The sequence below is a fragment of the Orycteropus afer genome, unplaced genomic scaffold (genome assembly GCF_000298275.1).
Source record: "Orycteropus afer afer isolate SDZICR_OR568_19922 unplaced genomic scaffold, OryAfe1.0 scaffold00015, whole genome shotgun sequence".
Taxonomy (NCBI): Eukaryota; Metazoa; Chordata; class Mammalia; order Tubulidentata; family Orycteropodidae; genus Orycteropus; species Orycteropus afer.
Window position 1 is genome coordinate 20,758,765 of NW_006921602.1, and position 17,969 is coordinate 20,776,733.

A 17,969-nucleotide genomic window follows, 5' to 3' on the forward strand; every position below is an offset into this window, starting at 1 on the left:
AGGAATCCGAGCTTAGTCTTATTGGTTGCCCCTTGTAGGTAACTTTTTGTTTTTCCTGTGCTGCTCTCATGATTCTTTCTTTGTCTTTGGTTTTCGTAAGTTTGATAATGATATGTCTGGGTGATTTTCTTTTGGGGTCTATCCTGTTTGGGTTCATTGGACTTCCTGAATGGATATATTCTCCTCTCTGCCATTTTTGAATGCATACTTTTTTGGACAAATGCTTAGTTTACAACCAGCATACTGATGATAACGTACTGTGTGCAGATCACTATGTTTGATCCATGGGGAAAACACAGCTCATTAAAGATTTTTAAATTTTGTTGAGTAAATGAAATATACAGCATTGAAAGAATCAGAAAAATCCCTAGAAGACACAGTGAAGTGATAGAAGTGTCCAGGAATGGAGAGATCTTTGTGAGCTAGAGAATCTGGGAAACCTTTAGATCCGATCTAGTATGTTGTTATTAGTTGCCATCAAATTCACTCTGATGCATAGCTACCCAATGTGACAGAGTAGAACTGCCTCAGGGTTTTCTAGCTGTTAATCTTTATGGAAGCACACGACCAGGATTTTCTCCCAGGGTGCTGTTGGGTGGCTTTCAATCGCCAGCTATTCAGTTAGCAGAGTGCTTAACAGTTCGTACCATGAAGGCTCCTTCTGATCTAGTATAAGGATTTGAATTGGGCTTAAAGGACAGGAACATTTGAATGGATGAAGAAAAGGGAATATTTTTTTTCAGGGTTGATGGGCAAAGCAAGGTGGTAAACCCATAAGACTAGAGCAAAGGACTTACCTGCTTTAGATAAAGTAGCTGGTAACTTCTAGCCCTTAACCATTCAACCATAAAGTAGGTTTATATCTTTGAAGCCAGGAGCAGAGTTTCCAAAATCATACTGCTAGGAGTTGAATTCTGACCTTACTGCTTACTACCTGTGTGTGGATCCTTGAACAAATCACTTAAACTCATTAAGCCTGTTTTCCCATCTATAAAATGGGAATAATTATAGTATCTACCTCATAGCCACAGCTCATCTGTCAGTTTGTTGCACTGTGGTAGCTTGTGTATTGCTGTGATGCTGTAAGCTATGCCACTGGTATTTCAAATACCAGCAGGATCACCCATGGTGGACAAGTTTCAGTGGCATTTCCATACTAAGAAAGATTAGGAAGAAGAATGTGACTAGGCTCACTTTCGGGGGGAAAAATGGCCACTAAAAACCTTATGAATAGCAGAGAAACATTGTCTGATAGAGTGCTGAAACATGAGTCCCTCAGGCTGAAAGACACTCGAAATATGACTGGAGAAGTGCCACCTCCTCAAAGTAGAGTTGCCCTTAATGGAGTAGTTGGAGTAAAGCTTTTAAGACCTTCATTTGCTGATGTGGCATGACTCAAAATGAGAAGAAACAGCTGCAATCATCCATTAATAATTGGAACGTGGACTCTATGAAGTATGAATCTAGGAAAACTGGGAGTTGTAAAAAATGAAATGGAACATATAAAGATCCTAGGTGTTACTGAACTGAAATGGACTGGAATGGGCTATTTCAAATTAGACAGTCATATGTTATACTATGCTGGGAATGACAGATTGAAGAGAAATGGCATTGAATTAATTGTCACAAAGAACATTTCAAGATCTGCCCTGAAGTACAGTGCTGGCAATGATAGGGTAATGTCCATTCGTCTACAGGAAAGACCGGTTAGTACAACTATTAGTCAAATTTAGGCATTAGCTACTAAAGCCAAAGAGGAATAGTGAAGATTTTTACCAATGTCTGCAGTTTGAAATTGGCCAAACATGCAATCAAGATGCATTGATAATTACTGGTGATTAGAATGTGAAAGTTGGAAACAAAGAAGGCACGTCAGTAGTCGGAAAATATAGCCTTTGTGATAGAAATGACACTGAGGATTCCATGATAGAATTTTGCAAAACCAGCACCTTACTCATTTCAAATACTTTTTTCAGCAAAATAAACGGCAGCTATACACGTGGATGTCAACAGGTGGCATGCACAGAAATCAAATTGAGAACTTCTGTGGGAAGAGACTGTAGAGAAACTCAATACCATCAGTCAGATTAAGGCTGGGGGCTGACTGTGGAACAGACATCAATTGCTCATATGCAAGTTTAAGTTAAAGCTGAAGAAAATTAAAACAAGTCCATGGGAGCCAAAATATTACCTTGAGAATATCTCACCTGAATTTAGAGACCATCTCAGGAACAGATTTGATGCATTAAACACCAGTGAGCAAGGAAAGACAAGAAAGGGGAAAAAAAAGACCAAAACAAATGTCAGAAGAGATTTTGTAACTTGCTCTTTAACAGGGTGTAACTAAAGCAAATGGAAGAAGTGATGAAGTAAAAGAACTGAATAGAAGATTTCAAAGGTGGCTCTAAAACACAAAGTAAAGTATTATAATGAAATGTGCAAAGACTTATAAAATCAAAAGGAAGGAACATGCTTGGCATTTCTCAAGCTGAAAGAACTGAAGAAAAAAATTCAAGCCTCAAGTTGCTATTTTGAAGGATTCTGTGAGTAAAATATTGGATGACCCAGGAAGCATTAAAAGAAGATGAAAAGAGTACACAAAATCACAGTACCAAAAAGAATTGGTTGACACTCAGCCATTTTAAGAGGTAGCATATAAGAACCAGTAGTATTGGAAGAAGTCCAAGCTGCACTGAAAGAACTGGTATAAAACAAGTCTTCAGGAGTTGACAGAATATGGACTCAGATGTTTCAACAAATGAATGCAATGCTGGAAGCACTCATAATTTATGCCAAGAAATTTGAAAGTCAGCTGCCTGGCCAACCAACTGAAAAGAATCCGTATTTGTCCCCATTCCAAAGAAAGCAAATCCAACAGAATGTGGAAGTTATAAAACAATATCATTAATATCACATGCAGTTAAAATCTTGCTGAACAGAGTTCACAAATGGTTGCAGCAGTATATTAACAAGGAACTTCTAGAAATGCAAGCTTGATTCAGAAGAGAACATGGGATGTCATTGCTAATGTCAGGTGGATCTTGGCTAAAAGCAAGGAATAAACTATGCAAAGGCATTCAGTTGTGTGGGTCATAACAAATTATGTTACTATGGTGAAGAATGGGAATCTGGAACATTTAATTATGCTCATGAGGAACCTATACATAGACCAAGAGGCTGCCGTTCAAACAGAATGAGGGGATACTGGTTTAAAATCAGTAAAGGTGTGTGTCAGGGTTGTATCTTTCACCATATTTATTCAATCTCTATGCTGAGCAAATAATCCAAGAAGTTGGACTATGTGAATAAGAACATGGCATCAGGATTGGAGAAAGACTCATTAATAACCTGTGATAGGCAGATGACACAAACTTGCTTGCTGAAAGTGAAGTGGACTTGAAGCACTTACTGATGAAGATTAAAGACTACAGTCTTCATTATGGATTGTTGTTAGGTGCTGTTGAGTCGTCTCTGACTCAGAGACCTTATGTACAACAGAGTGAAACACTGGTGCTGTGCCAGCCTCACGATCCCTAATATACCTGAGCCCATGATTGCAGCCACTCTGCAAGTCCATCTCATTGAGGGCTTTCCCCTTTTTCATTGACCCTTCACTTTACCAAGCATGATATCCTTCTCTGGGGAATGGTCCCTTCTGACAATATGACCGAAGTAGCTGAGACGAAGTCTGGCCATACTTGCTTCCAAGGATCGTTCTGGCTGCACTTCTTCCAGGACAGATTTGTTAGTTCTTTTAACACTCCATGGTACCTTCAGTATTCTTTACCAATACCACACCTCTAAAGCATTAACTCTGCTTTGGTCTTCCTTATCCATTGTCCAGCTCTCACATGCATATGAGGCGATTAAAGATACCATGGCTTGGGTTAGACGCACCTTAGTCTTCAAGAACACTTTGCCATGTTCTGCTGATTTGCTTCAGCAGATCTGCTTCAGCAGATTTGCGCAATTGCAATACGTCTTCTCATTTTGTGTGTGTGTGTGATTTGAGTGAAAGTTTACAGATCAAATTCATCTTCATACAGCAATTCACGTATACTTTGTCTCATGATATTGACTGCAGTTTCCCACAGTGCAACAGGTCTCTTCCCACTTCCTTCCCATAGTTACCTCTACCCTCCCATGCAGTCCTGCTCCGTGAGCTGTCTTCCTGTGTATACATAGCCCTTTTATTCTCCCATGATGGATCTCTCCAAGGAGTGTATCTACCTAATGTAAATGTTCAGCTCATATGCCTGTCTTTTGTTTGGCTGGAAACCACAGGAGTGGGTTCAATTCCAGACCTGAAGGACAGCTGGGGGCCATAGTCTCAGGGGTTCCACCAGGCTCTATGAGACCAACAAACCTGGTCCTTTTTTTTTTTTTTTTTTTTTTAGTTTTATTCCACATTGTTTTTCCACTCTACCCAGGATCTCTTACATAGATCCCCCTCTAAGTAGTAAACAGTGGTAGCCAGGCACCATCTAGTTCTTCTGGTCTCATAGCCTGAGAATTGCGTGTGTACCAGTCACTAGGACTAATTGTTTCCATGAATCTTTGGTTTTCTTCATTCTTCTTTGCTTTGGATGAGGACAGACCCATCTTTGCATCTAGATGGCCGCTTGCAAGCTTTTAAGATCACAGTCGTTACTCGCCAAAGTAGGATGTGGAACAGTGTTTTGTGTAGTATGTTATGCCAACTGAGCTTGATGTCCCCTGTGTTCTGGTTTTCTAGTACCGCTCTGACAAGAATATACCACAAATGGGATGGCCTTAACAAACAAAAGAGTTTATTCTCTTACAGTTTGGAGGCTAGAAGTCCAAGTTCAAAGTGCCAAGCTCTAGGGGCTGTGTGAAAGCCTCTCGACCTTGGAGTCCAGCTCTGCCTCCTGCTCCCGGCCCATTGGAGCTAGAGACGTTTCTTCACTCAGACAGCTGCTGGCTGCTGAGGCTGGGAAGCCCAAGGTCAACAAATAAAATGGCGCAGTCCTGATAGTACCAAACAACATGGCAGGCCATTGATTCAAGTCCGTTGAAAGTCCCAGAATCGGCAGAGTATGACTGGCTGCTGAACAATGAGAAGGCTACATGCAGGGTTCAACTGTGCCATAAGCTAGAGACCATTCCCAAGGCTTCTTCTTACATAAGGAAGCAGATCACATCCCAAAGGCAGCTACTCAGCTGCTTGTGGTAGATCCCACCATGGAGTTGATCGCCAGTCTCATCGTGGGGAATAACTACCACCAGCTAGCTGCGCAGTCACTCAACCAGGCCCAGCCAAGTTGACACACAAACATAACTACCACACCCTGAAGCATGGTTCCAAGCCCACAGGTCCAACTACTCGCTCCCTCTGGGTAGCTGGCTATGGCCAGGAAGTGACTACAACCTTGTCCCTTGTCGGCTCTACTATATACTTGGCTCTATCTTCTTTTTTGTTGTGTGCATTTATTGCTATGAACTGGCCTCTGATCACTGCTTTTGCTGTGTCCCAAGGATTTTGGTATGTTGTGTTTTCATTCTAATTTGATTCAAGGAATTTTTTAATTTCAGTTTTTATTTCTTCTGTTACCCAGTTGTTCTTAAGAGGGTATTGTTCAGTTTGTGTGTTTGTTCTTCTGTTGATCTTCCTATTGTTGATTTCTAATTTGATGGCATTGTGATCTGAGAAGCTTTATAGTATTTCAGTGTTTTGAATTTATTAAAGCTTTCTTTGTGGCCTAACATATGGTCTATGCTGGAGAATGTTCCATGTGCACTAGAAAAAAATGTATGTTGTGCTGTTACTGGGTGAAGTGTTCTGTAAATGCCTATAAGGTCAAGTTGGTGGATTGTATTGTTTAGTTTTTCTACATCTTTGTTGTGTTTCCAGTTTTTCTGTCTTCATTGAAAGTGGTATATTAATGTTTCCTACTATGACTTTGAGGAGCTCTGGTAGCATAGTGCCTAAGGCACTTGACTGCTAACCAGAAGGCTGGCAGTTCAAACCCACCAGCCACTCCTCGGAAGGAAGGTTGGGCAGTCTACTTCCATAGTGATACTGCCTCGGCAACCCAAGGAGGGGTCACTATGAGTCAGGTCCGACTCAACGGCACATAACAACAACAACAACAACTATGACTGTGTAGTCATATATTTGTCTTTTCAATTCTGTTAAAGTCTGATTTATGTATTTGGGGGCTCTTTCATTACATCTATAGATATTTATTATGGTTATATTTTCTTGTTCAATTGATCCTTTAATCATTATACAATGTCCTTCCTTGTCTCTTATGGTGGTTTTTGTCTTAAGATCTGTTTTATCAGAAATTAATGTTGCCACTCCTGCTGTCTTTTTGGTTGCCATTTGCTTGATATATCTTTTTCCAACCTTTGATTTTTAGTTTGCTTTTGTCTAGCTCTCTAAGATCACATATTGATGGGTGATGTTTTCTTATCCATTCTGCAACTCTCCATTTCTTGAGTGGTGCATTTAATCTATTTACATTCAGTATAATTGAATGTAAATAGATTAATTTAGTAGTGTCTCTTATAGATCATATATTGATGGGTTATGTTTTCTTATCCATTCTGCAACTCTCCATTTCTTGAGTGGTGCATTTAATCTATTTACATTCAGTGTAATTATCTCAACAAGTATCAATTTGTTGCTGTCATTTTGTTATGTGTTTTTTCATGGTTCCTGGTTTCTTTGTTCCATATAATTTTCTATGCTGAGCTCATTTTGTTTATGAATCGTGTTATCATTTCCTTTGTTGCTGTTGTTTTAGTATTTGCTGAATATTTATGCTTGTCCTCTTTTTTATTGTGGTGTGAAGGCTTATAATTTTTCTTTGAGGTTACCCTGTGATTTATAGTTTTCTCCCCAAGTTTAGAACAGCCATTCTGTCTTTCAACTCTCCTTACTTCCTCACCATTTAGAAGTTCTGTAGCTATGCTCTTTTTCTCCTCTTTTTAGCTTGTAGTTGTCCTCTTTTGCCAATTGATGTCTCTGGTTCCCTGTTTACAATCTTGTAAGCTTATTTTACTTTGGAGACTTCCATAACTGGGTTGGTTTCTGGGTTATGTCATCATATGTATTAACAGTCAGTTGTTGCTTGCTATTATTATTGGTTCTCTGTTCAAAGGACTCTGGTTAGTATCTCTTATAAGGTTGTTCTGGTTTTAAGAAATTCCCTTATTTTCTGTTTATCTGGGAATCTCCTAATTTCACCATCATATTTCAGGGACAATTTTGCTGGGTATATATGTGTATATATATATATATATATATAATTCTTGGTTGGAAATTTTTCTTTTTCATGGTTTTATATACACCATCCCATTTCCTTCTCCCCTGCATGGATTCTGCTAAGAAATCAGGACTTAGTCTTATTGATTGCCCTTTGTAGGTAACTTTTCATTTTTCCTGTGCTGCTTTCAGCATTCTTTCTTTGTGTTTGGTTTTGGTGAGTTTAATGATGATATGCCTTAGTTATTTTCTTTCATCATATCAGGGAACTTCTCTTCCAACACATCTTGGACAATATTCTCAGTGGTTTTATTTTCTCTTCCTTTTCTGGAATTCTAATTACATGTAAGTTATTCCTTTTGGTGGTATCCCACATGAATCTTAGGCTTTTTTCATTTTGTTTTGATCTTTTTTCTGATTGATACCTTTCCAAAGAAGTATCCAGGTATTTGTCTTCAATCTCATTAATTCTGTCTTCCATTGATTTGATTCTATTCCTTTGCCCTTTTATTGTGTTACCTATTTCTGAAAATTTAGTATTAATGTTCTGAATTTCTATGTATAGATTTTGTATCCTTTCTGATTTTTCATTTATTTTATCATTTTGTGCTTGTATTTTTATTTTATTTTTTTTTAATTGTGATTTGGGTGAAAGTTAACAGAGCAAATTCACTTACCATACAGCAGTTCACACACACGTTGTCTCATAACATTGACTACAATTTACCCCAATGCAACAGCTCCCCTCCCACTTCTTCCCGATAGTTACCTCTTCCCTGTGTCCATCCCTTCATGTACTCCTGCCCCCTAAACTGTCTCCCTGTGCATAAACAGCCCTTCTTTCTCCCATGATTATTCTCTCCAAGCAGTGTATCTACCTCAGGTACATGTTCAACTCTTATGCCTGTCTTTTGTTTGGCTGGAAGCCACAGGTGTGGGTTCAATTTCAGACCTGATGGGCAGCTAGGGACCATAGTCTCAGTGGTTCCACCAGGCTCTATCACAACAGCAAACCTGGCCCCCCCCCTTTTTTTTTTCCCCAAATGACTTTGAGTTTTGTTCTTCTCCCTCTCTATCCAGGATCTCCTACATAGATCCCCCTCTGAGTAGTTGATAGTGGTAGCTGGGCACCATCTAGTTCTTCTAGTCTCATAGTCATATAGGCTGAGGATTGCATGGTGTACCAGTCATGAGGACTAATTATTTCCATGAATCTTTGGTTTTCTTCATTCTTCTTTCTTGTCTTTTGAAATTGTTCTAGGGTTTTGTCTGTGTTTACCTTAATTTTGTCAGTGTTTTCCTTGATCTGTCTCTCAATCCACTGAAGATACCTAAATACTATTCTTTTGAATTCCTTGTCAGGGAGTTCCAATGCTGTGTCTTCCTCAGGGATGTGTTGTGGCTCTATATCCTGTTTCCTTGTTTTTACTGTTTTATCTTGTGTCTTTGTGTGAACTGTGATGGTCTTTTGTCTTCGAGACATTGTTGTATTTAAATTTAATTGGTGATTGTATGTTGGAGTGATTCTTCCAAAGTTTTCATTTTCTTTGTTTTTTTCTGGGTGCGTCTGAGTAAACAGGGTACTGTGCTCCTCTATTTGCTAGTTAGCAGTACTTATGCACTCACCACTTGCTCCTGGTGGGTGTGATAGAGAATGAGAGTGGCTGCACAGATCTCTGCTAACTGTGATGAGCAGTTAAGGGTGAGTCAGGCTCTTATTGGTGGTTGTGTATCCTTGGCCAGTTGGTGCAGAAGTAAGTGGAGGTTCTCACTTAGTAAGTGGAGCTTCAGGAGATGTGGGTATGGTTGGGTTGTATGAGCATGGTTGCTGTCTCCCACTCAGTTAGACAAAACAACAATCAAAAAACCATCAAAAAAGTAAAAGCAAGAGGCCAAAAATCACACACTGTATAAACACACAGGAACAATTACCAAAAAGAGAAAGGAGGAAAGGCAATAAATGAGAGTAAATACTTAAAGAAATATTTTAAAAAGCAAAAAGAAATATGAATAGAAAAAGAGGGGAAAAAAACCTCCTGCAATATCTGGGGAGGAGGGAATAAAAGAAAATAGGTAGAGTAAGAGAATAATGAAGAAAATGGGAAAAATGCAAAAAGAACAACAAAGAATGGGGAGATCCACAAGAAAGAAAAAAAATGGGAACCAGGAAAAGGGAAGAGAGAAAAAGGTGAAAACTAGAAGCTGGGAAAGGAAGAAGAAAGAATAATAATAGAAAGGATGAAAAAAAGAAGAAATACTAGCAATTTTTTAAACAGACAAAAACAAGTGAAAAAAATAGGAAGAAAAAAAATCTAGGTGGGGGTGGGGTAGGGCACCCAGCCTGTGTCAGAGCACACAGACTGGGATGGAATTCCTGCTAGCCTAGGAGGTAGGTGGGAGTGAGGGGTGGACATACCTCCACTCAGCAAGAGGGTATGGGATATAAGAGTAACAAGGAGACTGTCTCACTTTTCCAGTCCTCAGTGTCCAGTATGTCCTTGTAGTCCCCAGCGAGTGGAGCCTATTCTTAGGTCCCTGGAATCTGAGAGAATGCTGTCACTTTAAATATCCAAAATGGTCAAACCACTTGCAAACATTCAAAATGGCTGTGCTCTCCAGACAGCCAAAAGTCCACAGTTTAGCCCATGTCCCTTATCACTACTTCCCCTTTTATTCACCAGCCACCGGTGTAGTCCTCTGTGCAGTCCCTGGCTAGTGGGGCCAATTTTTAGCTTAATTCTTAGGTCCTAACACCACTTGGCAATATCCAAGCTGTCTGTGCTGTCAGGATCACTGACAGCTGCAGTTCCTTATGTCCCCTTTTTTGGTGTTTTCATGCAGGGTCTTCTGCTAGTTGAAATTTAGTCCACTTCTGTATCCTTCCTTTCAAAGCTCGGGGTTCCAGGATTATCTTCTGTATCTGTGTTAATTGGTTCCTTTTTTCTTTGTTGAAGAGGGTCTATGTCATTTGTTAGCCTATTCCGCCATCTTAATGGAACCCGTCTTCTCATGTCTTGACTGCTGCTTCCATTGATGTTGATTGTAGAACAAAGGAATTTGAAGTGTTTGAGAACTTCAGTCTTTTCTCCATTTATCATGGTGCTGCTTATTGGTCCAGTTATGAGGATTTTTGTTTTCTTTATATTGAGGTGTAATCCACACTTCAGACTGTAGTCTTCAATCTTCATCATAAGTGCTTTAAGTCATCCTCACTTTCAGCAAGCAAAGTTTTGCTGTCTGTGTATAGCAGGTTGTTAATGAGCCTTCCTCCAATCCTGATGCCACATTCATCTTCATATAGTCCAGCTTCTCAGATTATTTGCTCATGATACAGATTGAGTAAGTATGGTGAAAGGATTTTGTTTTGATCTTTTTTTCTGACTGATCCCTTTCCAAAGAAGTATCCAAGTAGTTGGCTTCAGCCTCATTAATTCTGCCTTCCATTGATTGGATTCTACTCCTTTGCCTTTTCAATGTGTTATCTATTTCTGAAAATTTAGTATTAATCTTCTGGATTTCTATGTATAGATTTTTATCATTTCAGGAAACACTCCCTTCCTGATATTAAACCATGCAGTATCCCTGTGTTCTGTTCAAACAGCAGCCTTCTGGTCTGTGTACAGTGTGGGTTACACCTCAATATAAAACAAAAATCCTCACAACAGAATCAATAAGCAGCATCATGATAAATGGAGAAAAGATTGAAGTTGTCAGGGATTTCATTTCACTTTGGATCCACAGTCAACACTCATGGAAGCAGCAGCCAAAAAATCAGACATTGTATATTGCACTGGGCAAATCTGCTGCAAAAGACTTCTTTAAAGTTTTGAAGAGCAAAATTGTCACTTTGAAGACCAAGATGTGCCTAACCCAAAACACGGTATTTTCAGTTGCCTCATGTGCATATGAAAGCTGAACAGTGAACAAGGAAGACCGAAGAAGAGTTGATGCCTTTAAGTTATGGTAATGGCTAAGAATACTGAAAATACCATGAACTACCAGAAGAACAAATAAATATGTCCTAGACGTGCAGCCAGTATGTTCCTTGGAAGTACGAATGGCAAGAGTTCATCTCACCTACTTTGGTCATATTGTCAGAAGGGACTATTTCCTGGAGAAGGATATCATACTTGGTAAAGTGGAGGGTCAGTGAAAAACAGGCAGACCCTCAACAAGATAAATTGACGCAGTGGCTGCAACGATGGGCTCAAGTATAGCAAGGATTGTGAGGATGGTGCACAACCCAGCATTGTTTCGTTCTGTTGTACATAGGGTCGCTGTGAGTCAGAGCTGACTCAACACCACCTAATAACAACAACAGTGAGGTTTAAAATCAAGAAAACTGTGTATTAGGGTTGTATTCTTTCAGCATATTTTTTCAGTCTGTATGCTAAGCAAATAATTCAAGAAGTCATATTATATGAAGAGAATGTGACATCAGGATTGAAGGAGACTCATTAACAACTTGCCATATGCACAGGACACAGGCTTGCTTGCTGAAAGTGAAGATTTGAAACACTTAACTGGTGAAGATTTAAGACTTTACCTCAACATAAAGAATACAAAAGTCCTTACAACTGGACCAATAAAAATACATAATGATAAACAGAAGAAAGATTGAGGTTCTCAAGGATTTCATTTTACTTAGATCCACAATCACAACCCATAGAAGCAGCAGTCAAGAAATTAAATAATATATTATTGCATTGGGCAAATCTGCTGCAAAAGACCTCTTTAAAGTGTTAGAGAGGAAAGATGTCATTTTGAAGACTAAGTAAGATGTGCCAGACACAAGCCATGGTATTTTCATTTGCCTCAAGACCACAGAAAAATTGATGCATTTGAATGAATGATGTTGGCAAAGAATATTGAATGTACTTTGACTGCCATAGGAGTGAACATAACTATCTTGAAAGAAATATAAACAGAATGCTCCTTAGAATTGAGAATGGCCAGACTTGACTCTTAAACTTTGATCATGTTATCAGGAGGGACTAGTCTCTGGAGAAGGACATCATGTTTGGTAAAGCAGAGAATCAGCAAAAAAGAGGAAGACCCTCAATGAGATGGACTGACACAGTGGCTGCAACAATGTGATCAAAGTATAGCAGTGAATAGAGAATGGTGTGTTGTTATATGCTGTCGAGTTGACTCATAGCGACCCCTCCTTGGGTTTCCGAGGCAGTGTCACTACGGAAGTACATTGTCCCATCTTCCTTCCGAGGAGTGGCTGGTGGGTTTGAACCACCAGCCTTCTGGTTAGCAGTCAAGTGCCTTAGACACTATGCTACCAGAGCTCCTATAGAATGGTGTAGTACTGGGTAATGTTGGTTCTGTTGTACATAGGGTCACTTTGAGTTGGATCTGATTTGATAGCAGCTAATAACAACCTCATAGGGTTACTGTGAGGATTAAATGTTAGAATTACATATATAAAACACCTAGCAGAGTGCCTGGCAAGCCCTCAGAAAACATTTAGCTACTACTGTTAGCATTGTTGACCAAGTAGATGATTATTATGTAGTTGATATTTCTTTCCTTAATTAACCTATTAATTTGACAGTTGGCAGGATTTTTTCCTTAATTCCAGCTTGTATTGCCAGCTTACATTTTGTTTCTGGAAAAGCCAGGGAAAAACTGTCCTTGCTTGAATCATTTTTTTCTGGCCTCCACGGTCCCTTTTTGTGGTGTATAGACATAACCCTACAACCAATCTGCATCCTGTTTGCTTAGTTATTAGTATTCTTTCAAATTTGATAAAGTCTTCATGTTCTCCAGGTATCTCTTCTTAACTTACAAATGGCCTGATGTTTCTGCTTCCACTCTTTAAGGTGTATCCAGTTTCTTATTCCATTTTCTGCCTCTGTGTCTGTGCTGTCTATGTCTCTGAAACATTTGGGTAGTCACTGGTGATTTGCACCAGCTGTTTGCATTAACTGTTTTGTTGCAGATAATTAACAGGGTAAATCATAGGCATAAAATAGGCTTGTAATAAATGATCACTGGTTGCTAGAAGGCCTAGGCTAGTCTGGGGCCTTCATCTTGAGCAGGTCTCTTGCCAGGATTCAGGTTATTCCATTATCTAGATCCAGTCCATGCCACTCAGAAACATTCCTCCTGCCTGAAAAGAAGGTCCTGGAGACAGTTTGACTATGTCAGAATCACGCATAGCAGTGGCAGAGAGACTGAAGTATAACCTCTGTTTGTCTCATAGGCACTATAGCAACTTGGCTTTTCCAGTACAGTTAAAAAATAATTAAGAAATGGTTGTTCTTTGATGAGACTCTCTTACTCTTATCTAAATAACATGTTTTTTTGTCCCTACTTGCCCCCAAAACATGTTTTCTTTTCCTTAAGTGACCTAGAGTGGTAGGAGATGTTTCTGATAAAAGAGCTTGCTCTGTCCTGGTTCCCCATTGTTCGTTCTTATGTAATACAATCCCAGATGCTCCACCTAACCACCTAACCCTCCTTCGTGACGAAATTGTTTTATCTAACAGCCAGCAAACTCCATACAGCATTTGGCTCTGCACCTCTCCCCAGCTTTAAGAGACACTGAAAAGGGGAGAATGGACATAACACTCTGAAAGCAGGCTTTAAGGAAAGGTGGGCTGGCAGAGCCCCTGAGGTCTCCCCACAAAGAGCTGTGGGGAGGGCTGCCCTCTACAGGTCATCTGATGGCTGGCCTCTAATTCCCAGGTCAGAGAATAGAGCTGAGTTTCTCTTAGTTTGGCCTGCAAAGGTAATTTCTTTTTCACTCTGCCTGTCCTTTTTCTTACTTCTTCATTTAAGCTCCCCCTGAGACGAGGGTGGTAGAGCAAGAGCTATAAAATACATCACAAACCAAGGTGATGGAAAGAGGGCTGAGAGTCTCAGCATTTTAAAATCTATGTAGACAGGCTTTGAACATGGGAAGCTACTAGGATCCTTTAAATCAGGGTTCTCAATTTTGTGTGTGTGTTCATGTACATGTGTACATGTATGCATATGATGCACAGAAAATCAAGTGCAGCCTGATGAAAAGGGTTTGTTAAATATGCCTATCTGGGGCCACTCCTGGAGATTCTGGTTAGTACATCTAGAATAGGGCCCAAGGAACCCTGATGGCACAGTAGTTAAAGCGCTTGACTGCTAACCATAAGGTCAGCGGTTCAAATGCATCAGCCCCTCTGTGGGAGAAAGATGGGGCAGTTGGCTTTCATAAAGATTATAGCATTGAACACTCTGTGGGTCAGCTCTGTTCTGTCATACAGGATTGGATTTGACTCTGTGGCAATGGATTTGGGTTTGAGTTTGGGCCCAGGATCTGCATTGTTAACAGGTTTCTGGAATGATTCTGAGACAGGTGATCTAGGGACATTACTCTGAAAAATTCTACTATAAGCTAAAGAAAAGGGCAGGGAAATATATACCCCAAACAGAAAAATATATACTTGTTTCTTAGATGAATCTCAAGTGATGGCTGAAACAGCTGACTGAGAGCCAAGGAAACCTAGCATCTTTTGGTATCTGTATTGGTCAGGAATCTACAATGTAAGTAAGCTCCTCAGATGATAATGTACACTGAGGTTCTAGAACTGCTGCCTAAGAGATGATCATAGATCCAGTGAATGGCAGAGCAGAATTGGTGCTCTGTTCTACTGACCCGGCTCTAGTGTTCTTTCTCCTGCTCCATGCTGCCCAAGTCACACTGCTCTTAGGCCTCTCACTGGCATTCCTTGATAACCTAGCCCAGGGGCAGAATTTGATTTTATGGCAGATTTGGGTCAACTCCTCTATCTTGGAGCAGGCTGTGCATAGGCCATGGAAGCAGGCCATTGCCCAGGATCATGGAGAGGAGCCCACCAGGCCAGCATGATTTTCTGTTTTATCATGCACCCAAAGATGATGGAATCCAGTAGTCCAGTCCAGAATAACTATACCTCAAAGTTTCTGATCTTGTGGACCTTGCATGTCCTAACAATCTAGTTAGAGGTCTGAGGAAAGTGTGGTTTGAGATGTTCCCCAAGTGCGTGCGCAAGCCAGGAAACATGAAGGGAGTAACCTCATTCAAATAGGAGGCACATGATGTCTGTGTTGAAGAGACACATTCAGAATTGCCCAGAGGCAGGAAAAAGTTCAGAGAGAGCCAGAGTTGAGTGGGTAATAAAGAGACTCAGAGCTGGATGAAGCTAATGAGGGAACTTATAATGAGTGGGGCAATCCCCGATTTATTATTCTTATTTTTGTAAGGAGGAGGACCAGTATAGATCTTGATTGTCTGCTCATGTCCCAGCGACTCTGTTGACTCAGACGCCCTTGATGCTCAGAGGAGCTACTGGCAAAATAGTTGGAGCCTTGTGTAGGGCCATGGGGTTTCCAACAGGAGCTGTTGTTGTTGTTATGTGCCGTCCAGTCGGACCTGACTCATAGTGACCCCTCCTTGGATTTCCGAGGCTGTATTACTACGGAAATAGATTGCCCAACCTTCCTTCTGAGGAGTGGCTGGTGGGTTTGAACCACCAGCCTTCTGGTTAGCAGTCAAGTGTCTTAGGCACTACGCTACCAACAGGAGCTAGGATGAGTCATTTAAAGCAGGTCTCAGTGGTAAAGCAAGTTACAGTAACTCTTTACCTTTTAGGTATGGTTGTTTTAAAAGACAACATTTCTTAATCCTTTCATTTTCACAAGTCTTTTGTTTTCTGGTGGAAAGGGTATAGCACTGAGGTAGAACTGGGGAAGGAAGAATAGGAAGGAAGACCTTCCTTCCTTTCATCCATTCATTCAGCAGTCATTGAGTGCCTTTGTGCCTGACCCTGTAGGCTATACGTGATGTTTGGTAAAAGGCGAAAGCAAAATCATTAAGATACAGTTTCATGGGGAGACATAGCTGCTCAAATAGTTACTGTCTAGCTTGGTAAGTGCTGTAGTCAAGGTGTGTACACGATGTTGTGTGAACACAGAGGAGGAGGGAGAGCATCTTCTGCCTGAGGGATCTTTACTGGGAGATGGCCTTAAAAAAAGTGTAAAAAATAAATTACTCTAAAGAAAGAAAGAAAAAAGAGCATGTGCTTAATTTTATGAGTAGAAAAAGGCTATTAAAATGAATAAAGGTGAGTAGGGATAGAGAAGAGAGGTAGAGGAAAAGGAGCATTGCAGCAACCAGGCTTTGCCAACACCATGGTCTTCTACCATAGTAATGGAAATGCCTCTGGAGACTCTGAAGAGTATCCAAGGAGAGGGAGGGTTGAGTCTCCTGTCCCCACCCAGACAAGTGACCCAGGTTCGCTTCTCCCTGCACTCAGGCACTGCAGGCTCCTCAGAAGCAAAGACCAATCACTAACTTTTGCATCCCCCAAGCCCAGGGTTGTGTTGCCTATAGTTATAGCTTGGTTAGTGTTTGCTTACTGAGTGTATGACCACCCTTGATCCATGACCATGACCACAGAGGCCTCTGTGAGCCAGGAGGGAAGTAACCAAAGGAGAATCTTAGGGGGAAACTTACTAACACTTCCCAGTTCTTTTTTCATCCAGTTATGTCTATTTCTTCTTTCCCCTGACAATGTGGGGGCTGTGGACAGTATTTCCTTAGGATTATGTTTTCAAGGTTTTGCAGATGATTTATGCTCTTTCATGGTAGGCCTTTATGAATTCATTCTCGTTTATTATATCTAAGGGAGAATGAGAAGGAATTTAGAATACCAAACCAAGAGTATCCTAGCCTGGGAATCTGATCATTCTCTCTCAAGTAAAGCAGACCAGATCTTCAGGAGACCTGCTTAGAGAGCAGAGCCCTCCAGAGGGTCTCCAGTCCCAGGGATGGGATTGTAAAGAGTGAGTCCTGAAGAGTGAATGCTGTCCGTGGGTGGGTGGAATCATGGCCTTCACGTGGAGCCCATTTTCGCTGCTGCAGTCCTTGGGACAGCCCAGGAGCAAAGCCTGTGGTGCCAGTGTAACCACTGGCCAAGGCAAACCCTGAGACTTGTTTTTCTGAGTGACTAGGAGTCTTTGCCTTTCTGTGCAATGAAGGGAAGACAGATCATCCTTTAAGGAACAGTGATTGCTCATGAGATGATAGCTTTCTCCACTTCTCAAAGGAAGGCTGGTCTGTCAGTCCTTTAGAAATTTTACCATGAAAACCCCAGGACTTACCATTAAACCAAAAAAAGCTTACTGCCATCATATCAATATCAACTCATAGTGACCCTGTAGGACAGAGTACAACTGCCCCATAGGATTTCCAACCTTTACTGAACTGTAAATCTTTACTGCACCAGACTGCCTCATCTTTCTCCCATATAGCAACTGGTGGGTTCAAACTGCCAACCTTTTGGTGAGCAGCCAAACACTTTACCTTGCCTTCCCAGAACTCTTATCATGGCTCAGATTGGGTTACCTCATATTCTAGTATCTGATACTACCCATTTCTGTTTTTCAGGGGAGAATTCGGTTTGAGAGAGTACTCAGAAGTGAAGACTGTGACAGTAAAGATCCCCCAGAAAAACTCCTAAGAAGGCCAAGAAGGAAGGAAAACACAGCCTGCACAACTCTCCCTCTCCGCTTTCCCTATGGGACCCAGCTCTCAGGAACACAAAGTTGATACACAGTCCTTACTTCAAGGTTTAATTGATAACATATAGGCCAGGCAGGTCACTGAATAATTAAGCAGACCAGCTGGGCATGGCTTCTTAGCATTGTAAGAGATCACCATAATGATACCAAATACCGGGGCAAGTGGGACAAAGGTTATGAGCATAAC

General features: G+C 40.7%; 1 protein-coding gene across 1 annotated transcript in view; it reads left to right on the forward strand.

Annotated features, from left to right (window-relative positions):
* The window catches only part of ALDH1A2 (aldehyde dehydrogenase 1 family member A2), a 164,933-nt gene extending 147,212 nt beyond the window's left edge, over positions 1 to 17,721 (forward strand). Inside the window, exon 13 of the mRNA XM_007958479.2 lies at positions 17,649 to 17,721. Within this exon, the coding sequence (XP_007956670.1) occupies positions 17,649 to 17,721 (73 nt within the window). The remainder of the gene's footprint in view (positions 1 to 17,648) is intronic.
* Positions 17,722 to 17,969: the final 248 nt, after the last annotated feature.